Below are 24,440 nucleotides of genomic sequence, written 5' to 3'. Positions count from 1 at the left end.
ATGAAAAAGTCAGGCAAACACTGGAATTTGTTGTTCTCTGCTTTCCGACTAATGACACAAGGTGATTTGTATCTTTAAATTTCTGTTCCCATGCCTTCCCCAACATGATGAACTATATCCTCTCAAACTGTGGCCATAACAAAGCTTTCTTTCTTAAGTTGATTATGTCAAGTATTTTATCACAGCAATGAGAAAAGTAACTACCCTGTACACACAGAAAATACCTGTATAGGCAGACACATTCTCCAAGAAAATGTGAAGTGTGGGTAGCTGGGCATAGCATCCCCTGTAATTATCCACCTTTGTAGACAAAGCAATGCTTAGGTCTCTTGTTCACCTCTCCAAATTGCATGACTACCAACCTAATGCTGTGTATATAAATTTCAAATAGTCATGAAGCGCTGATTATCCTCTTAGAGAGATCACTTTGCAACTGTACACAGCACCAGAGGAAAACTCAATGTCTATACGTTAGAAGAAAAAGATCACATTTGCAGAAATGAAGAGTGATACTTGAACTAAACAAATATGCAGTCTTTAAGACTGCTTGCAGGGGGAAAAAAGAAGACTTTGTTATTATTTAATCCATTAATTTCTTCATTTGCATAATCTTCAAAGTATTAATAAAGTCAAGCATCGGAAAGATTTCTTCAAGCCACTCAGACTTAAAAATAAAAGAAATGTACATGTTTTCATATATTCTCATCCTTTCTAAGTGTGGATATATTCAAAATAGAGAAGTTTATGTTACCTGAGGTTCATTAATGTTGAAATATTTTTTGCAACTTATTAATAAGGAATAGCATTAGAGCCTGAATTATACATATTAAGTGAAAGGAAGTGGACTGTGCTAGATTATCACTTGTGAAACTTTCAGATTCATTAACCATTTTCATCTTGAAACAAAGAGGATAAAATAATTCATTTCACATTATTTTATTCCTCTTGCAATTACCATCTATGTTCATTGGATGTCTAGGCCAGTGATTCTAAAATTTCAGCATACACAAGGATTTCTTGTCAGGTGTGCTTGAAATGTAAATTTCTCAATCCCCACATAAAATACTGATTCAGTAGATTTCAAGGGAAATCCTAGCATATGGACTTTTCACGAGCTTCTCTGGTGGATTTGTGTAGTTATCCAAATGCTACACTGAGAAAATATTGAAAAGGTTTTAAATTGACATTTCTATTTTAGGAAAACTGACATTATATTAAATGTAATATCAGAAAACATCTAATACTGTGGATTCAGGAAAATTTCACTGTTGGTAAAATGCTGTTAGTCAAAAATTTTTCAGATGTAAACATGGTGGTCCAATGTTCCTAGGAATTAATTTTATGAATTGAACACAATCTTAGCGCTCCATAGGAGAGTTTATTGTAAATAAAGCTCCAGAATCCCTAGGTTAAATACACACTAATTTAAGAATTCCTATACTTAATATATACAGAATATTTTCCTTTTGTTTAATACTTCATAATATGTCTTGTGAAATAGGAATTGTACAGATACATCTGTATATACAGTATATATAATGAATGTACATATTTTAATCTAAGTTATCATGAAAACTAGAACCTAATATTATAGAAAACGCTGCTAATTTTTAAGATAGTAACTCTATTTTTGTTTTATGCTAAACAAACATTCTTTAATGTTTTTAAAACACATTCAGATGCGCTTACAGATAAACTATGATATATAGAATTTGCTTTCCCCCATTAATTAGGATAAGTGCTGGGGAAGTAGGTAAGGATCTACAAGAAAGAAATTTAGATATCAGTTGTTTAATGTCCACTTAAGACTCTTTGTATTATTTCCTCCAGTTCTATGTGTATTTTTAATTTTTTCTACAATAGAAGACAATGACCAAAAAATGCTAGAGAGAATGAAAGTTGTTCTACACCATACAGAACAATAGTTTCCACATAGCATCTAAAGTAATAAAAACTAACTACTTTTTAAAACTTATCCCACATACAAATGAGAAAGTTTGGAATACCAATATTAACTTTTTTTTAATCTACGTTGGCCATACAAAGTCATCACACCAAAATAGTTTCACATACTCATCTTGCTTTTCAGATATGTAAGGAGAAATTTTATACAATTCAGTACACTTTTGAGTTTTACTCAAATTTAAAGTCATAATTGCAAATATGTTTCCAAAACTTATCTTCAGTTATGAACTTGCTAGAAGACAGGAAAGCTAATCATAAAAAAAATCAGAAACATAAAATCTCTTATATATCAGTGGTCAAGAACACTACTACATGTGATGATTTCTAGAACATTTTAGAACCCCAAAAAGGTTAGCAAATGTGTCTAATATCATTAACCATAATGAATATAATACTTTTTATAATTATGTCTTGATTTCTTTTATACTAATGACATGGTTGAAATCTTCATTTATGAGAGGTAATCTTTCCAAGATTACTGCTTGAAGCTAACAACTCTACCTCAAGGTCCACAATGTACAAAATACATTATCAGCCTGTTCTCTCCTTACAAACATTGGGCTCTGTCTTCATATATTTATAACATGACAGGAAGTGTTGCTAAGATACAAATATAAAGTATTCTATCATATAAATAACACTTCAAATAGGTGATATTATTCTATTTTTTTCTTACAAAATAACTTGTGAAGACTAGAAACATTAAAATATGCTTTGGAAATATGAGCCCCTCTCTAAGTTCCTGAATATCTCTGATTTCTAATCTGCTTCACCTTTTCTACTGCTCTGTTTGTATCTACATGCTTCTATTGGAACTGGTTTTCTTTTAACAATAAAAGCTTTATTAACATTACAGTAGTTCAGCTTGCAAGCAAATACATATTTTCCCCAAAGAAAACATATAAATGCCCAAGAGTATCTATGAAGATACTTAACACTCCTAATCAAGGAAATGCAAATCAAAAAATCACACCTTTTAGAAGAGCTTTTAGCAAAAAGACAAGAGATAAGTGTTGTTAAGGCTGTGAAGCAAAGGTAACACATGCTCTCTTAACGATATTGTTAATTAGATACATCCATTAGGAAAAAATAAAATAAAACCAATATGAAAGTTCCATAAAAACATAAAATAAGAACTTTCATACTGTACAGCATTCCTTGGTCTTATTACACACCCACATTCATCACAGCATTATTCACAAGAGTTGATACATGAAAGTATAGTTTGCATCTATCATTCATTGGAAGGATAAAGAAAATGTAGACTTTCACAACAGAGTCCTATTAAAATATTATTCAGCTCAATGATAAAAAAAAGACATTTTCATTTCTGACATCACAGATCTGCCAGGATGACATGAGAAATATGTCTTAATATGCTATAAGGATTATTTTCATGAACAGAAAAATTATTATACTCACTAACTTATATGTGGATTCTAAGATTGCTTCATACATAAAAACATTGTGTGCAATGGTGGATACCAGGGAGAGGATGGGTGGGGGGGAATGTAGATGCACTGGCAAGTGGTAACAAAAGTAGTTAGTTATTATGAAGAGTAAGCACAGAACACTAACATCCTGCAGGGTGGCATTGTTATCCACCCTGCACTGTGTGCTCTGTAAATTAGGTAAGAGAATTAGCTTTTGGTATTCTCACCACAAATGGACCACTATAAGGAGGAATACAGAAAGGCATGCTAATGTTTTACATTAGTAATAAGTTGCTATGTGTAAGAGCATGTAGAAAAACATGTGCATCTCACATATTTTATAATTTATTATTTGAGAAAATTATAATGACAGCCTTCTAAGATTGTTTGAAAGGGTATTTTTAAATGCCTTTATTTTGTTATTTGTGGTATTATTTGACTGAGAAAATAAGGATCATTGCTGGAGTGATCACCCTGAATGTGAAAGGAAATCAGATGCAGGATAGTGATAAAGAGTATTCATAATCTATTAACTCCCAAACAATGATTCATTCATTGCTGATCAAATTTTAAGGAAGAACTTCATTTTGCTATGTGACAGATAGTTTTTTTCATGGCATGATAACATCATAAAATTTCTGGAGTGAAGATTTCAATCCAGATTTGCATTTCCAAGCAAACCATTAATCAAGGGAAATCATAGAATACAGGCACTTTCTAAGTTGTTTCTTTATTGAATTAATTTTCAGAAACTACTGGAATGTAAAATCTGCCAAAATAAGGGGATATATTTAACAAAAGAAAAGGGTGGTATTCAAACAACACAGTGTTGATATCCAGGAGCAGGTATATTGATATGGAAGGGAGGAACTGAGATAGACATCGAACTGAATTATTGTCATGTCCACAGGACACCAAGCAAACAAATAAGGTCAAGAAAACTCAAAATGAATGCTCCTCAAAAATGCTTAGAGCAAAGCAAACACAGCAGAAATCAGTATGATGTAGAATTTATTTCTCTCATTCAAGCTAATTAGAAATGAAAATTTTTAATTGTTACTTATAATTTTACTCCTCATGCATACAAACAATAAAACTAGAATTTTAACATATTTTGCGATATGCTAAAGTTATCTGCTAAAGTATGTTCACACACTAAAATCTACATGCAGTGCTTTAATTATTTTCTACCATAGGTTAGGTTGGATATTCTTTAATTTCAAAGCACAAAGTAATCATGGTGATCATGGTCCATATAGCCCAGTTTACTTGAAGTCACTGTTAGCCATTTATCTTTTATAATATTTTAAAAATCCAGAATAATAGCAAATAATGGTATAGTTAATAAACCAAACAAAAAATAGAATTAGGCAAGAGATAGCATTTAGACATATACATAGTACACAAGTATAGGAACTATGCAATGTTATATGAAATATTTTATCAGAAAATAAGGATGACAAATTTCATATAGATCTATATGGGAACTAATAATCAAGGCAGAAACTCATTTATTCTGAAATTCTGCACTGCAGATTCTGCACAATGAATAAGACATGCCAACTACTCAGTTTCAAAGCCCTTGGTGCTTAGTAGGCTATTACTGTACTTATGTTATCAAATGTCCATGTCTTATAAAGACTTCAGGTCACTTGTCTTTTCAATTGTAACTTTCTAGTAGGCATTACAGAATTAAAGAGCTTTGCAGTTCTATAGATAGAAAATGATACATGTTTTTTGGTTGTGATTAGTTAACATTTTTAATTGCTGTGAAAAGACACCGTGACCACAGCAACTCCTATAAAGGAAAACATTTAATTGGGGCTGGCTTACAGTTTTGGAGAGTTAATCCATTATTGTCATAGTGGTAAGCATGGCATTGTGCAGGCAGACATGTTGCTGGAGAAGGAGTTGCGAGTTCTACATCTGGCTCCATAGGCAGCAGGAAGAGACTTGCTACTCTGAGTCTGACTTGATCATCGGAGACCTCAAAGCCCACTGCCAGTGAAACATTCCAAAAGGCCACACCTCCTAATAGTCCCATTCCCTATGATCCTTTGGGGGCCATTTTCTTTCAAACCACCATTTCGTTTCTACAATTGCACCCGAAAAATTGTAAGAATCAAGTATTTGAGGACCAAAAATCCACTCTAACTTTAATTGTGGTATTGAAGGAAAAATAAAAAAAGTTATCCTGACCAGTATTAAAATTATGTGTGTGTGTGTGTATTTCATCTTCCAAAATAATTTCCTCATCAATACTTTATAATTAAAAAATGTCGCCGGGCGGTGGTGGCGCACGCCTTTAGTCCCAGCACTCGGGAGGCAGAGGCAGGCGGATCTTTGTGAGTTCGAGGCCAGCCTGGTCTACAGAGCGAGATCCAGGAAAGGCACAAAACTACACCGAGAAACCCTGTCTCGAAAAATCAAAAAAAAAAAAAAAAAAAAAAAAAAAAAAACGTCTTCACGAAAAATACATGAAATCCCTCTTTTAAGAGGAATGTAGACTATGAGATTAATATTTTGAGTGAGATGGTCATACTCAGAAAATTTCACTGGTATTCTCTCAATCTCTACAATATGACACATGTGATCCAACTCCCTGTCATATCTCTGAGACTGAACATTTGGTTTATTCAAACAAGCCGGGGTTTATGATAAATGTGCGCTAAAACAGCGCAAAGCTTCTGCATTGCTGTTTAAATCCACAAAGCCTCCAATTATCTGCCTGGCTTGGGTATGCATTCCTCTCAGTAATGCTGACCAATCTTAGAGAGTGCTCTCATTCTACATGAGAAAAAGCAGAGGCCATTCTGTATGTGGGTATAATAAAGACTTCTATCACAAAGAATAAACAACTAAATGAGCAGCAATAAACTTAATTTGCACATTAGATATGCTTTTTCAAGTTCCGACATTTCAGTTGAAAATAATGCTGAAGCAATGAGGCCTATAATTGAACATCCAAAACTTCTCCAGTGGGGAAACAAAAACAAATGTTGCCTGCAAACAAGATCATTTTTATAGCCTGCTGTTACCCTGCTTTTCAATAACTTTCTAAATGCCAGATCAAATAATTCATTTCTTTGTATGATATCCATATACCATTTTATATATGTATAGGATGTGACTTTTTATTTAAAGTCCTAATATTGAAAAACCCTTAAAACTATTTTCCCTTCTCTTCCCTGTTTGTGCCTATAGAACATGTCCTCAAATCACATTGGGCATCTTGCAAGGATCTGGCAAGGCAGCTGCTAATTGCATTCACAGTATCTGAATAGAAAATTGCCTCATCCTGCTGCATTAGTGAAGTAGAAATTTCCAGACACACAGTGCAGATAACTTCAGAATCCTCTTAACACAGATAAGCCATATCAGCTAAAATTAAGCTGGAAAATATCTCACTCTTGTAAACTATTATCTTTTTACATGTTATCTAACAGCAACATTTCCTGCATGACTGAAGCTGATAAATAAATTCAAAGGGATATGATTGTTTTATCAGCTTTATTGAAATTTCTCATTTGTTACTCACCACTGTTATCCTTATATTGACTAGCATGTACTAACTTAGGTTAGAGCAATAAAATCATCTTTGACATTGGAATGACCATCAGATGGACATTATGTGTCAGACAATGCACATACAAATATTAAGCCATCTTGATGGGTAAGAAAATGGTTAGAACAATATACACTACTTTTTCCCAGACTAAAGCTTCAAATTTTTTTTTTTTTTTTTTTTTTCGAGACAGGGTTTCTCTGTGTAGCTTTGTGCCTTTCCTGGAACTCTCTTGGCAGTCCAGGCTAGCCTCGATCTCACAGAGATCTGCCTGGCTCTGTCTCCCGAGTACAGGGATTAAAGGCGTGTGCCACCACTGCCCGGCCAAAGCTTCAAATTTATAGGTTGTAAAATGACAGGTTTTTTTTTTGTTTTTGTTTTTTTTTTTTTTAACAATGCTACCTTCAACATCCTTGAATGAAGGATATGAGAGACAGCAGTCTAGTTGAGACAGGATTATATGAAGGTTGGACAACCTAATCAAGATTAGATTCTGCAGGTTAATAATAGTTTTTTTTTTAAGTGCTTGTAAATATATTGTATATATGTTTTGTGAATATATGTAACTTCTTTTCCTATGAATGGATATAATTAACTATCTGTACATTCATATTGTATAGAGTGTTTGTCATTGGTAAACAAACAAAAACTCAAAATCCCTTAGTGTGAGATTTATACATTTTCTGAAGATTAAAATAAAAATCTACGAAATTTCATTCCTATGACTATATATAAATAAATAAGAACAACTTGATGACCACATATATTGACATCGGCTATATCAACACAGGCAGGTTTCCTGCAGGTCATTCACCATCCAGTGTGGTTGTAAACACTAGGACAGTGGATTTTCTTCACAAAATTCTTAGATTTCCTACAATTTTTACCCTCTTATGCAAGTCATATCTATTAGAAATCAGTGAACATAAACTCCAAGATTGAAAAGGTAAATGTATTTAAAAATCTCCATTTTCTTTAGATAATCTTTGCTGTAACTTGTTTCCTGGAGGTTGAATTCTGAAATAGTCAAATGTTGTGGTATCGTCTGTATGTCAAATGTGTTGCTCTGATTGGTCAATAAATAAAACACTGAGTCGCCAGTAGCCAAGCAGGAAGTATAGGCAGGACTAACAGAGAGGAGAAGTGAGAGAACAGGAAGGTGGAGGGGGAGACACTGCCAGCTGCCGCCATGACAAGCAGCATGTGAAGATGCCGGTAAGCCATGAGCCACGTGGCAAGGTATAGATTTATGGAAATGGATTAATTTAAGCTGTAAGAACAGTTAGCAAGAAGCCTGCCATGGCCATACAGTTTGTAAGCAATATAAGTCTCTGTGTTTACTTGGTTGGGTCTGAGCGGCTATGGGACTGGTGGGTGACAGATTTGTCCTGACTATGGGCCAGGCAGGAAAACTCTAGCTACAGTCAAAACTGTCACATTTTAGAGACAAATAAGCCAGTACAGAAAACATTTCTGTGGACAGAGTTGAAGGAGAATATCCTTCCAATCAATCAGAATATCCTTCCGATCAGTCAGAATATCCTTCAGATCAGTGTCTATACTGGGCACACGCAGCTACTATTCGTGCAATAGGACTTCAAATCCATCTCAGATTAAAACATAAATTCTTCTTGCCTTATTTATGCTAATGTACTAAAATGGCAAGGAGTGCTCTATCATCATAATCAGTTACTGAACTGCATAGTCTATAAGAAGACGAAAGTGTAGAAGGATGCTTGGGTCCATTAGATCAAAGTCAACGACTTGGAGAAGAGTGACAGACATACTGCCAGGACTCTGTTGGGAAACAGTGTCTTCTCAACTGCACAGGGAAGCTACACTCATGAAACCTCAACAATGTTGCTGCCTAAACAAGACTTTCCTGCTGACCACAACAGTCAATACACCAACATACTGTGGCAAAATTGCACAATGTAGAGCTATATGCAATCAGTGGCTGGTGAAAAAGAGAAAATCAGTTTTCTCCAGGGCCAAATTCCACTAATAGGATATTCAATTGCAAGTGGTCAGCCCTAGACATGTGAACATATGAATAACTTTAGATAGACTCCATAGATTATTTATGACAATGATAATTATAGACGAACTCGTGAATTCCATGGAAAAAATGGGGGACACAGGAAGATTCATAGGGGTGCAAATGATATAAATAGAGTGTATTCATCTATTAAATCCCCCAAAACTTTAAATAAAATAAATAAATAAATAAATAAAATCATTACAGATATTAATAATATTAAACTAAAATGTGTTCTATTAGATATCAAAGATTAATGGAAGCTTACAATAAACATTTTAAATCTTGGGTCAGTTTTAGAGATTATATATGCCTGGCTCTGCATAAACTTGTAAAATATGAGGCAATGTTTTCTCTATTCCTATCAATAAATAATTACTGTTTTCTAGATTCAATAATTTTACATGTAATGATAACTCAAAAATAAAAAAATATTAAAACCCAATAAATAGTAGTAGACAAAAGAATAAGTTTTTGTTTTCTCATATTTTCTGTATAAAGAAATGTATTCAAGAAAAAGCAGTTACTAATTTCAACTATCATTTAAAATAACTCATGGAAAATAAATACCTTTATCCCTGGAAGATATTTCTGCCAACTTGTCTCAAGTGTATGTTTCTGTTGTCTTTTGCAAAATACAAAAAAAAAAAACCCTCAAAATAATCTTACATAATCATGTCCTTCGTTAGGAAATAGAGTATTTGTGGATTATGGTGGACTGTTAGAAATTACCTCAAATATAGATAAATATATTCCCATTACAAGAACTAGAAACAAAACCCGAAAAACACAGAAACAAAATGAGTTGCCTCAAATATGTCACTGAGATAAACAATACAAGGCACATTCTAGACAATTCTAAGTAAGTCATTTTTCATTTATTGTCATTGACTATTACTGTGAAGTGGGTATCATGATATTAAGAGTTTCAAAGACCTTGGAAGAAGCCTTTCATTCAGTTCAATCTACCCAGTAACCTTTCTTTCCTTAGCCCTTAGAGTGAAGGGTTGTAAGGTATTTGACCAGCAAAACCATCAGCCCTACTATTGTATTTTAGAAGGCAGACAAACTTAATTCCTCAATATTCCACATAAATTGATCCTCATAGAACACATTACTACTGTTGACTTCTATCCTTCCTACTTCCTATTTGTATAACCATGGGTGTCTCTATACATCTAATGCTCAACTACAGTGGCATGACTCCTCTACTATACTTTATCATCTACTATCATTAAATGAAAATATACACTCTATAGTGTCTTAATTTAAAATGATACAATAAAACTCACATTTTCTCTTCCAGAACATGTTTTTTCCTCAAACATAAAAAACTTTTCAAATATAAAGCACTTTTCTGTATATAAGCTCCAGAAATTTTGCTGCAGAAATACCCTGGTATTCAATAAAACCATGACATGTGTCTTGAAACACGAAGTCCATCTCTGTTTTAGAAACTAATGACAATACAATCTTAAGAAAGGAGATTTCTTTGTGTTTGTTTTAGAAAATGTGTCACACTGGTGGGATTTTTGACACATTGATTCTTCTCAGTTACTGTTTCCCAGAGTATCTCAGACAATTGTCCACATTATGTCATACACTTGAGACAAGTTGGCAGAAATGTCTTCCAGGGATAAAGGTGAGTATTTATTTTCCATTAGTTATTTTAAAAGATGGTTGAAATTAGTAACTGCTTTTTCTTGAATACATTTCTTTATACAGAAAATATGAGAAAACAAAATCGCAGAATTGAATCATTTGGGCTTAATTAACTGCACACACTGCTTTACTGGGACAGTCATTTTTATCATCCGGGAGGCAAGAAATAATAGACATAACATGGCTTCCAGTAAACACACCATTTCCATGAACCAATATTAAATGTAACAAAGTAGCACTAGTAGAGAATAGACAATCCTGATACTAATTATGTCCCTTGGTGATAAATGTAGGTGCATTTGAGTTGATATTAGCTTAAAAGACTTAGTGGAATATGCAGCTTTACCTTGCTAAATCATACTAGTTTTTTTGTTTTCTAGGAGAGGTATACTGTAAGGCTCCTACGGACAATGTGACTTTGAAAAAACTGCTTATTAATGTGGCTTCACAAAACTCTCTTATCTTAATTATGGACCAAGAGTTGTTTAAACAAGTGAGCAGATTTTAAACTGGATTGTCTTAGATACATAGCATTAAGGCTTGAATGAGAGAGAATGCCCCTGCCTCATAGGCTCATATATTTAAAACTTAGTCCTTAGTTGGCAAAACTCTTTTAGAATGATTATGAGGTGTGGTTGTGTTGGAGGATGCTTGTCTGGGGGTGAGATTTGTGTTTTTTCAGTCTTGAGGCATTCCCAATGTGCTATCTGGGATGTGAACTTTCAGCTGCTGTCCTCACCATACCTGCCTGCCTGTTGTCATGCTTCCTGCCAGGATGGTGATGGATTCCTATTTCTCTTGAAATAAAAAAATAAACCCTTCTTTCATTGCAGGTCATGTTGTTTTCTCACAGCAATAGAAAAGTAACTAAAACACATGTAAATGATCATACAAAAGAGGAGCATCTGAGTGACATTTAATCAAAGAAGGAGCTACACAGGAATTGTATCAAAATGTCTATGGTGCCAAACACTAAGGCATATGGGGACTTTTAATATTCTGAAGCAGGTTTTAACTCTGCAAAATCACACATTGACATTGTTAACTGCCAAAGCATTCACATTTATCATACCACTACATTCCTGAGATGGACACCCCACTAATGGATATGGAAGCAGTTGAACTAAATGTTCTACACATACAATATGTTACCAGTTTGGCATGGCAACACAAATCAAGAAGTGTAGATGACTGTAGTATGCAACGGTCCCCCTTTTGTTTCAACAAAACAAAAAAAGTACCTTTTACGATGAGACTTCCACTACTTTTCCCATTGCCAAACTGATTTGTGGCTACACAGGTATAAGACCCAGCATCAGACCTGGTCACGTTGCATATCTTAAGGCTGCCATCCTCCAAGAGAAACACTCTAAAAAGAAAATATACAATAGAAGGCTATTTGAAATGCATAAATCATAAATATTTTCAAATATTACTTAAATTATGGATATTTAAGAATATTCATTTACTATTATCATGCTCTAAATTTGTAATCATCTTAAATCTAAACAGCATAAAAGGCATAAGATTTTATGTTGACATAGAATATTATGCTATCACTTGAATCATTACCATTTATTTCAGTGTATGTTAAAAATCAAATAATTGAGTGCCTGTTGTTCTAACAGTCAATTGATAAATGAATAAGAAATGAAATAATTTGTTATACATTTGGAATAGTTAACTCACTTTTGAAAATTGAACTTGAATTTGTAAGAATGTAAGCCAAACTTCACTTTTTAATCAGTGCATTCATAAAACAAGTCTTACAAAGCCTTTTAAATGACCAAACAAGAAAGTTGAATCATGAAAATATTTACCTTTGCTAGACAGTTGGAGAGACAAGCTGCACGGTTCTGTGTGCAAGGGCTGTGCTTATTATGTAGCACATCATACCAAAAAGTAACAAAGTAAAGTATAAACATGAATTATTCATGTACCACTTGGAATTAAATATTCTTATACCATACAGTACACAAAAGAGGACTAGCTCAGACATTCCAGGTGTTCCAGAATGGTCCCCATCAAGTTTTCTCTGACCTTAAGATGTAGTCTAAGTAAATGTCATAATTTTAATGTAAATAGACAAAACCTGTAGACAAATTTCTAAACAGTCTTATTAAATAAGAAACACAGAGTCAAATACAAAGGTAATCGCCAAAGAGATCAGAGTGAATAGCCATGACTAGCCTCAGCTTACCACCTCACAGAAGCTTCCAGAGAGAGAGCTTCTTCCTGTCTACACTGAGCTTTTATTGCCTCCTGTTCTGCCTTCTTATTGGCTCTAAGCCCAGCCACATGACTTCCTCATCACTGCCTGTCTGTACAGACCTCAGGGTCTCTATGGTTGGTACTGGGATTAAAGGCTCATGTCACCATGCTTGGCTGTGTCCTTGACCACACAGAGACTCTGCTTGCCACGTGATTGGATTAAAGGTGTGTGCTACCACAGCCTGATTTCTGTTTATGGCTCGCTGACCTCTGATCTCCAGGCAAACTTTATTTATTAACATACAAATAAAATATCACACTTCAGCACAAATAAAGTATCACTACAAAAACCCAAGTGTGTTCTTCCTTACGTCAACAAAATGTTTTTATGAAAGAGACAAAATGGGAACAAATAAAACATTTTCTCAAATTTAGGTTTCCAGTTCTATGGCAAACAATTTTACTTAGCAATATTTCAAAAATGCAGTTTTTAAAATACTGATTAGTATTCAGAATTCTACCAAATAAAATGGCAACAAACTAATATTAATGACTACAGTTTTCAAAAGAAGAGGGGCAAGCCTATTTGCATGCATGTCATAACTATTAAACAAAACGTTATTTGGAGAAGTGCAAACAGATCATTGTTTCTAATATCTGTACAACACAAAATTGAGCTAATATAATTAATTATCCAATTTGAACCATAGTGAATATCAGTCAACTAGAATTTACATGAAACCAGTGTCTGATGCTGGACTACTACTGAGGATAAATTCCAGATTCTTGCTAATGAGCAGAAAAGGATTTAGAATGTCCTAAGTCATGAAATTTATGACATTACACTATTCTCCCATAGCAGATGTGCATTATATTTCTCATTTCTGAAGCATCTGGCTTAATAAATCCTGATTCACCTTACAAATCACAATACCACATCATACACACAGTAGCAAAGTTACTGTAGTATACAATACACAGCCCTATGCCTGACTTCATGAGTAAGAAGCAATGCAGTTCACTCTCTACTTTTATCATTCAGAGACTACTGAAAGCTTTCCTCACAGCCTAAAACCAATACTGGCCAATAGAACAGTTTACATGAATAGAGACATAATGCTGCTCCTACCTAACAATCACTAAATACTTCTCAAATAGAACAAGATAAAAGAACAAGAATGTAGCCAACTATAACCAGGCTATAGTGACTAGCTGATATTTATAGATAAGGCAAAAGGCACACTATAAACTGATGGAATATTTACTTCACAATTGGCAACATTTACATAGAAACATAATGATTCATATTTTATTACCTTGTTTTGGGATATTTGCGAAGATACAGTATCAGGAAGTTTGATTGTGACATATGAGAAAAGGATTTTAAAGTATTCTAGCTATACTACACTTAGGCTTCCTTAGCATTTAAAGAAGGTGCAGACATGTTAGATATAAATTTGATTACATGTCAAAAATCAGGAAGAACATTCTGGTAATAAAAATGAAAATTTGAGATGGGTGGTGGTGACACATGCCTTCCAGCACTCGGGAGGCAGAAGCAGGTGAATCTCTGTGAGTTTGAGGCCACCCTGGTCTACAAAGCAAGTTCCAGGATAGGCTCCAAAGCTACACAGAGAAACCCTGTCTCAAAAAAAAAAATGGAAATTTAAATGAACTGTCAGCAAAGAGAGTATAATTACAAAGATGAAAAATAAAGTAATAATAATTTTATTGACTATATGCTTTTCAAATTCAGACTTAATATTCATAGAACACAGATCATATAATTTATTGTGGACATTTATGAACACCACAGAATTATGGGAAGGATTCCAACAACTCAAAAGAAATTTAAATAGGCAGCTGAGAGTGGAGAAATATTAAAACTGATTTTTCTTCTTAGATTATTAATCCAATGTTTGCTAGATATCTATGTATGAAGCAGCTTGTTTGCTGTTACAATATTGATTCAAGAAATAAAGAATGTTAAATACTGAAGATAAGTCAGGCACTGTTGGTGTTTGCCTTTAATTCCAGCACTTAGGAGACAAGAGGCAGGCATATCGGAGTTCAAACCCAGCCTGGTCTACAAGTGGGATACAGGACACCCTGAGCTATACATAGAAACCCTGTCTTGAAAACTTTTTTAAAAAAAGTGCAAATTACTTTAAAGCTTGGACTATATATTAGCTACCTGGGTTCAAATTGAGCTGTGATACTTAGAGATGAGATAAGAATCCAGTTCATTAACCTTAAACCTACTGAAATCTAGCTAATCAGAATGTGTCATTTTTAAGTATTAGTGTCATTCGATCTGCTTGCCTGAAACAAAGGTAATACTAATGTCTTTCTACTACACACATACACACACACACACACACACACAGAGAGAGAGAGAGAGAGAGAGAGAGAGAGAGAGAGAGAGAGAGAGAGAGAGAGAGAGAGAGAGCTGTAGTTCTGATCACCTAAATATTGATATTGAACCCAGGTGCCTAAGAAACATTCTAAGCTTTAAAGTAGATATTTTTGATTGACAGATAATGTTTGCACAGATTTGTAAGGGAAAATGTGGTTGGACTCACTCGTACATTGAGTAGTAATAAATTTATGGCAATTAATATAGCTACTATCATAAACTTTTATTATTCTTTGTGATGAATAGATTCAAGTTTATTTCTTCTAATTACTTTCAGATATGTAATGTATTACTATTAATTATATTCACCTTCAACACTGTGCTAGAAAATAACAGTGCTTTGCTCTCTAAATGACCTCTGACCTTCCCCTTCTCTTTTTTTTTTCTCTATGTTCTGGTCATTACTCTTCCACTCTGAGTCACTCTGAGAACAAATTTTCATAATCCACTATGGAGTGAGATCATGAAGTCTTTCCATACTTGATAATTGAAACACACACACACACACACACACACACACACACACACACACACACACACACACCCCAGAATGGTTTTCAACAGTAAGACAGGAAATTCCTTAGTAAGTACCATTATGGGTTGATCTGGAAAAAGGATGCCAGGGGCCAAAAGTAATGTCATGCCAAAAAGATGATTCCAGTAGAGAGCTGCTTACTCTCTTCCCTGACTTCATGATATTTGTCTGTGTTTAAGCACTTAATAGAGTTGTTATGAAAATTAAATTCATTACATGCTAGCTATTCCTCCCATTCAAATTCAGTTCAGTGTTCATATCATTATTTGAGCCTTTTCTTTGTGCCATAGTTAAAACTACTATAGTTGGTTGTGGCCGGTGCTCACTGTCTTAAATCTGTTTGGATCCATCTGTATACTTGGCATCTTGAATCACCCATGTTTATCTGTTTCTGGGTGCTTTTTGATTTTAAAGTCACCAAGTTTTGACACTTGACTTGTGTGTCTATGTCTCTTTCCCTTGAGTCTTTATTCTCAAGTAATTATTTAATTGGGATATTCAACCCCTCATATAATTAAATAGAAAATTTCCCACCATTTACTAAGTATGAGTGTTCTATTGTTTAAATCAATTGTACATTATGACATTTATATTTGAAAGGTTGTGTATGAAGGTGACTTTAACAATATTCACATATATAGATGCAGCATGACCATCCAATTTACAGAAATGGAAACAGTATTTTTCTGTACCAAATTATTCATTTCATTTCATAATTGGTGCATAACATAGGAATTCAGCAAAGCAAATCATGCTTGACAGCTAAAGATAATGGGCAGGTTTCTCTGTGGCATGTAGAAGCTATGCCACACATGGAAACATTACAAGGTTAAATGCATAAGACAGATTTTACCAAGTAATTGAGCATACATTTCTATCTTTTGAGTGTCATGAAGGAATCATAAGCAAATAAAGCAATAAAAAGTTGTAATGTCCATCAGATTCCTTCAAACACTTAGTCTTCTATCCCATGACCTATTGTAAATAACACAGTTGGGAGGTATAATAACATAGCAAATAACAAATTAAGGCTCAGTTATCTGGAACATGGACATCAAATTCTCAGGGCAGTACAATATTTTTGTTTTGTTTTGTTTTTGCTGTTACTTTGTTTGTTTCCCTAATGTGGTAGCTATGCTTCATAAACTGTATAAATAATAATATAATATATATTATAACTATAATTTATATAGAGCTCTTTATACATAGACTCTAACCTGAGGTGAAAATGAGATTGTATTTTTTGTGATATCTTACCAAGATGTAAGGGCACAGAAGATTAGCAATAGCTAAATTCTTAAAATAAAGGAAATTAGGACATTGAGCAATTATAATTTCTTATTGCTGAAACTAGAGCAATACTGCTATTTTTACAGTGAGATTATTAACTAGAGTATTGCTTCTGGTTCTGTCTGAAGATAATACTGTAGACCATGAAATTTTAATTGACTGTCTAATTTTACTGATATCTGGAAAATGTAAAATAGATTGGAATGAAATGAGTTAGATGAGAGGCAGAAACATCTGTATAAATTTTACTCTTCACAATTAAGCCTCAAAGTAAAGTATCCCCCCGGAATCCACCTTACATCAAATATTGATATTGCATTTCAATGCTTTTTCACCTGATTACTACAGTTAAGGTATGGTGTAATATCTATGCTAAACACATTGTCAATTAATAACCTCTCTTTTAAAAATTCACCACTTAGTAAGCTACCAAAATGACTGGCTTGCTGATTGACTGAAAAGTAAATACTAAAGTACACATGGATAAATAGAAATAAAGGTTATATTTCCCCAGTCTTCACGTCAATAACTTTAAATGGCACCAATGACAATAGAACAGAGAGACTACCTGGCACCTCTGTACAGGATTAAATTTCAGTTTTACTTACTTAATTAATTCATTTGGATCATTCATGTAGTAAAAAGTGGATAAAACTAAAAGAGAGATCTTGTTAAATTTCAGTTGTCTCAAGGACAAGACTGAAGGGGGCATCAATACTCTGAAAGATGCAGTTTATCTCCTGGATAGCACCACTATTCAAACACAAAGAAAGATAATGCAGGAAAGTTCAGGAGCATTTATGAACAAACATTTTACTTACCTCTGTTCTATTGTTGAAAAATGTTGGAAAAAGTCTACATACATGGACAAAAATAAACACATATAAATACACACATGCCCATATATATTTATATATGATATATACCATTAAAAGTAAAGAGTCTTGAAAGACTCATAGAGGAAATATATATTCAGAGTTTGCAAAATAATTTTAGCTTTTATTTTTTTTTTCAGAATAGCCAGATAAAAGCCTAAAATCTCTCCTCACTTGCCACAGTTTTGTGCTCCAATCTACTTGTCTAAACCCTCTTTCATCCCCACTGTTTCAGAAACACTTTAGGAATTTCTCATATTCTCTAAACTCCTCTGACTGTCGTAGATCTATATAATGTGATCTCAGCGGGAAAGAGAGGGCAGGAAGACGAGTTCCCATTTCTTTTCTTTGTAGACAGTCCCCAGGTGGTTTCCCTCTAGACTCTCCAGGGACAACTGATGTGATTGGGAACCTAGATGTCTCTATGTTTTGAAGTGATGCCTGGCAGGACAGGAAGATAAGATCTTGCACTATCTACATTCTCACTACTCAGTCATCCTTCCCTGAGCAAATAATTAAGCTCTCTTTCCTTGGAAATTATTACAAGGAATACAGCTATCTCTAACCCATCCTGCCCTTAATCACAGTTTATGGTATGCTTGTCTTCATCCCTATTATTATTATTTCACATCAGTAAACTGAAATGTGGGTGTTTTGTTACTTAACTTCCCCACAGATCTAGTCAACTTTTCTAAGCCTGTGCAAGGAAAGCTTTCCCTACCAAAGAATAGCTGAATAATTGCCCTTGTAATTTTTTCATTTTAAAGATATCATGTGCTCTCCACATCTATTGGAAATACTAAATGTATTTTTTCATTGAAACAGGTGGCTTATGGATGAGAAGACAATGCCTGATGTATGTGTTTGGTATGTTTGTGAAGTATGTGTCTGTGTGTGTAATATGTGCATGTGTTGTTTGTGTGGTATGTGCAGTCTGTGGTATGTATGGTATATATTTTTAGAATGTGTATGCTATGTGTAGCATGTGTATAGTTTGTGGTGTGTGTGTGTGTGTGTGTGTGTGTGTGTGTGTGTGTGTGTATACCCAAGAAAATTATGTATACCCAAGTAAGAGGTAGTTCTGTTTTTATATTTAACTGAATTTTATAAAGTATACAATTAGCAGGAATATGCATTTTTATAATGTTTACTCACACTTATTGTTTCAGGCCAATTTTTTAATTTATTGATATAATTAATTAAATAAATATACTAATGAACTCAGACAAACACTTTGTTTAAAAATGTAAATAAAAATAAATAAGCACTAAAGTGCTGATTTGGTCAATGGGTCAGTATTTCATCTAGGCTGATGACATTTTCTATGTGGTTGAGGATGACATTGACTAATGATCATCCAATCTCCAATTTCTGATTATAGTAATTACAAGTCTGTCACCATCCCTAGTTTATATAATGCTGGGATCAAACCCAGGCCTTCATGCATGATAAGCAAGCACTCTTCCAGCTTAACCACCTCCCCACAACCTGCTGAATGATTTCTGTATGTTTGTAGATGGTAGCAGAAAAGTTGAAACAAAATAATCCCTTCAAGTTTTCATTGTGTGAAGTTTGCATAAGTAAGGATTACAACACAATCCATTACAAAATATTTTTAAAGTATTTATATTTGTTATTTTTATGGGCATGTATAAATGTATGCAGATAACACCGGAGGCAGAATTATTATAATTAACCCAATGTATGCGCTGAGAACAGACTCTGGTCCTTTGGGAGAGCAGTGACCACTCTTAACTGCTGAACCCACTCTACAGCCCACAAAATCTTTTAAATTATTATAATCTAGACCACAATGATCCTTAAATGTTTACCTGGCTTACAAAAAGTGCTGTGATGCATCTCTCCCTTTTTTTGGGGGGGGTGGGGGAAACTCTGTCATATCTCCAGGCAAATATGTTTGTTAAAGCCTGTATACTGAGTTATGTTAGTCACAAATAACTAAATTTACATCACTGGGTAGTGATGGGACATGGAAAATAAAGAAAGGAAAACAAAATTGAAAATTTATGAAAAGACATTATTAACAGAAGGGACCCCAAAACTACCTTTGCTTAAGAAGCAGGGTTTTTCTACAGTCATGGAAGATAAAGAAGCATTCCTGAGTTTCTTTAAGTTACATGCCCAAGAATGAACCTAGGGCCCCATGCATGGTAGGCAAGTACTATACCAATAAGCTTGCATCTCTATCTCTTCCCCTTTTTTCAATTAAAAAAAAAAAAAAAGGAGACAGAACCTCACTTAGCTGCCAAGTTAATCCTTTGAACACATGATGTAACCCAGGCTAGCCTTGATCTCATTCTGCAGTTCAGGTTGACTGTGAATGCAGTGTTCTCTTGCCTCAGTCTTTTGAGTATCCAGGACTTCAGAAGTGAGTGATCAGATCCATCTATGTTCTGTAATCTCTCTCAACAAAAACAAAAAATATTTCCTATGAACTGATTATCCAAAAAGTTACTTGTGGCATGCATGAACATAATGGAAAGTCTTTATTTTACAAAGAACTATTTAGAAGTTTTACCTATGGCTGAGAAATTAACTCTAGTACATTTTAAATAAGAATATAAAGTTTCTATTGCCTATTTCTAATATTTACTTTTACTTTATGCCTAATGTGATATTATGGGTGTGAAGAGTGAAGATTCAAAGTCTTTGGTTTAATGTTCATAAATTCCAAGTAAAAAACAAATAAGTGGGCTTTCAGATTTCAGAATCTATCCAGATTTATCTTCATGTTCAAGATAGAGATATAATTTAAGCAACAGCTTTGTAGTGACTAACACAGGCCACAAATTCAGATTCATGATGCCTGAATCAAGACACAAATTAAGAGATGAAAGAAAACAGAAATTGCTAAATAGCATAATAATTTTGTGTCATAATGTGTCTTCATCCCAATGGCATGCCAAAGAGTGTGCTAGTAGGCTGTCTTCCATAAAATATAAAGGAAATGAGATTTAGCACACACTAAAAACATCAGATGGAAACTGGGCTAAATTAACCCAGTGAAGCAAGCCTTAAAGGAGCATTTTGCTGGTTAGCAGAAGGGAGAGAGCAGTGTCCATATTGGCTGTCATATTGGGTGGGTGGGGGGATGTCTAAACGAACATGAAAGGGAGATAATATAGACTCATAGGCAAACATATCTATGTCTCACTGCCCAGCAAACTGAAAAAGAAGATGGGAAATTGCAAGGTTGTCAAAGGACAAAAGAAAAGTGATCATAGGATTTAAAAGAAATCAGAAAAGGAAACTATACATTCCCCCAAACAGCTAGAGAAGCAGCAACTGAAAAGATAGAGACTTGTGCCAAAGAGAAAGGAAAGAAATCTGAACATTGGAATTTCAGAGCACATGTTAAGTGTGGTTTCTACATGTGGGCTGGCTTTTGAGAAGTGGGAAGTAGTATCTGTGGCTGAGCTTTACATAACCAAGGTTCAAATATTGCCAATTGACCTTATATGGTGATTTCATCCCTAATATACTTGGATTCTCAGGAATTGAGCTAGAAAACTAATGGGTATTATTTATTGCCTCTTGTAACCTGGACTATGTAATCTGGTGATACCAGAACAGAAATCCCTGGGAAATGACACTCCTACTTCATAAAGGTGAAACTGGAAGTGATGTACCCTGGTGGAATTTCTGATTCTGGATCTCAATTTGCTCCATGTTGATTGTATTCCTTAGAGACTACATAACTAGGCTTATAAAAGTGACTGAGATTAGGCAATCAACATGGATGCAACTTCTTGTCATTTGTCGCCATACTTGTTATAACTCTACACCCAGATTAATTTAAGTTAACAAAGCTGAAGAAATTCATGGATATTTACAAGATTCCCATGTCTATGTCAACATGTCACTAAAATTATGATGCATATTTTAATAAAACTCTCATCCAGAGCTGGCAAGTGAGATAAGTTGGTAAAGTGCTTGCCATGAGAACAAAAGGACCTGAGTACAAGCCTCGGCACCTATGGAAAAAGCTTGTCACAGTACAACGGTTGTTAAAGGGTCCAGACTGGAGATATAGACAGAAGGGTCCATGAAGCTTGCTGGCAAAAGTAGTGAGCACAGTTAGTGAGTCACATCTCCCATGAAGAGATCTTGACCCAAAAATATATAAGATAGGTATCTTCTGAGGAATGACTCTCGAATTTTACCGCTAACCTCCTGATGCATGTGTACCCACATAGATGTGGATTAATAAGGTTCTATTTAGATTACCTGTATTTGATACAATTAATAAATAAAAGTAGTGTATAGATCTCTGGCTCTGTGTGTGTGTGTGTGTGTGTGTGTGCACACACGTGCAAGCTCATGCCTGTGCATTTGTTTATGTGTGTGACTATTTTGAGAAGAGGTTTTAATCTATTGCTGAACAAAGAAAAAAGAATGTGTGTGGTATTAAAGTTGCCTTTAGTTCAACAAATGTGTACTATAAGTAATCAGAAATCTAATTAAAAGTCTATGGTGTAGTGTTACAATTACATTCAGCCTTGAAGGTAGTGCTCCCTAGAGCTGAATGCCCTTGCATGACTTATTGTTTGCATGACTGGGTATGTGATGTTTAACTTCACTATGGCTTAATGTTATCTATCCAAAAGTAAAATACAATAAACGTGTACTTATCATAGATATATTGTAAAACAAAAATCACATGAAGAGATGTTTCTAACATCCTGGCACACTGTCTTTCCATGGTGGATATGCTATAAATAAATGCTATTCCCATTATCATCATTCCACTGTGATGAAAGTCAGAGACAGGTATGGAAAGCATAGATTTCTGGTTGCACTGGTAATTTAATTAGGAACAGGCAATATATATGTACATATACATATAATTATTATTAAATATAACTAAGCACCCCTCAAGTCTTCAGTCAGCTGTTGGATGATTCAAGGAATAAGTATAGTTTCTTCCTGTACAAAGAAGATCCTTGAGGAAATATATCTTATCACAGGGAAGGAAAGTCAATATTCAAACTCAAAGGCTCAGTGTAACTACTCCAAATGTCAGACTCACTTTAAATCTGCAGATTAAGTTGTTCACATAAACAGCTCCCATCATGCCTACTCTCCTACATGCAGAAAAATTCCATGTATACTTCTAGTGCCACCTCAAGTACTTTCATCTTTTATGTGTTTCTGAACTGACAAGAGAAAAAGTAATGGGTGGTCCATACTGTCATTATACCACATGACGTATCTGACCCATTGTATGTGGCCCTTTTTACGGCACACTGCACACCAATGCCAGGATGTTACAAAATGTAAATCAGATTGATTTACTACTGTGTTCATAACTGAATAATTTGGTAACTAATGATGGACAATCAGATTATAGATCTAAACTGTATGTTAGGAGATACCAAGCTCCAGTCTTGGCAAATTCTAGGGGATTCTCACTCCTACCATGGGCCACAAGAGAAGTGGGTAAGGAACTAAAAGGATACAGGTTCTTTCTATAGGTATTGGACAGATTGGTTTTTCAGTGTGTTTCTGTAAAATGTTCCTATATAAAGTCATTTGGAAAAATCAAAATTACATTGTCAAAACCATAAGGAAATCATAAAATTTTAACAAGAGTTACAAAGTGTTGTGACAGCCTCACTTCTCTTGAGCACAGTTCTGCAGGTGATTTCTATACCCTGGTTCTAGTTTTTATTTATTCAACTATGCCAATAGGTAGCAATCTTCTTTGCATTTATTCTTACTCATTATTTTTTCTTAGAATCTTCTTTCGAAGATCGTTGTACTTCAAACATATCCAGCAGTCACTTCTTTGTGAAGAGTCAAGCCAAGAACAAAAGGTCATTTGTATAAATTACACAAATAATTGACCTTTTCTGTCTGTAAAATTACAGCTGCTGAATATTTATGTGAATTTTGGAGATATAAATGTCACTTAGAAATGAGTGCTAATAGTAAGTTGACATCGTTCTAAGGCCAATTAGATTCATATTTTCACAAAGCAAGGCAACAGAGGACTTGTGTCTTTGCAACACTGAAGGAAGAAGAGTTGAACTTTCGGTATGTCCCCTAAGGGAGAAAGGAGGTAACAGAAAAAGTCTGGATTTTACCAGATGATGTACATGTATCAAGCTGGACTCAGCTTATCCTGGAGTTTCTTAAATTTAAGCTATCAAATTCCAGGTTCCTCTGTCCCGTTTCACAGCTACAGAATCAAATTCTTGGGTGCAGCTCTAGGATCTGCATTTTTCCCAAAGTTCTTATGATGCATGATCAAACTCAAAACTTGCTGATATGGCCTTTGAGTTCACAGACGCTCCACGATGAAGCTTGCACATGTGTGCTACTGCAGGATTCAGTACAAGAATTTGGAAGATGCTATATACTTCTACTTGTATGCTTATTCCACCATATAGATGGTAGAACTTACTTTTTCCCATTTGCCCTTGGTTT

The 24,440-nt window shown here is 34.4% G+C and overlaps 1 protein-coding gene across 1 annotated transcript in view; it reads right to left on the bottom strand.

Annotated features, from left to right (window-relative positions):
- Cntn6 (contactin 6) overlaps positions 1-24,440 on the bottom strand; it is a 354,660-nt gene that overhangs the window by 29,234 nt on the left and 300,986 nt on the right. The window contains 1 exon segment of the mRNA XM_028886665.2: positions 11,905-12,032. Coding sequence (XP_028742498.1) covers positions 11,905-12,032 — 128 coding nt within the window.

This window comes from Peromyscus leucopus, chromosome 3, assembly GCF_004664715.2.
Source record: "Peromyscus leucopus breed LL Stock chromosome 3, UCI_PerLeu_2.1, whole genome shotgun sequence".
NCBI lineage: Eukaryota > Metazoa > Chordata > Mammalia > Rodentia > Cricetidae > Peromyscus > Peromyscus leucopus.
The sequence above is the reverse complement of the archived record's forward strand: the minus strand, read 5'-3'. Positions and strand labels throughout refer to the sequence as shown.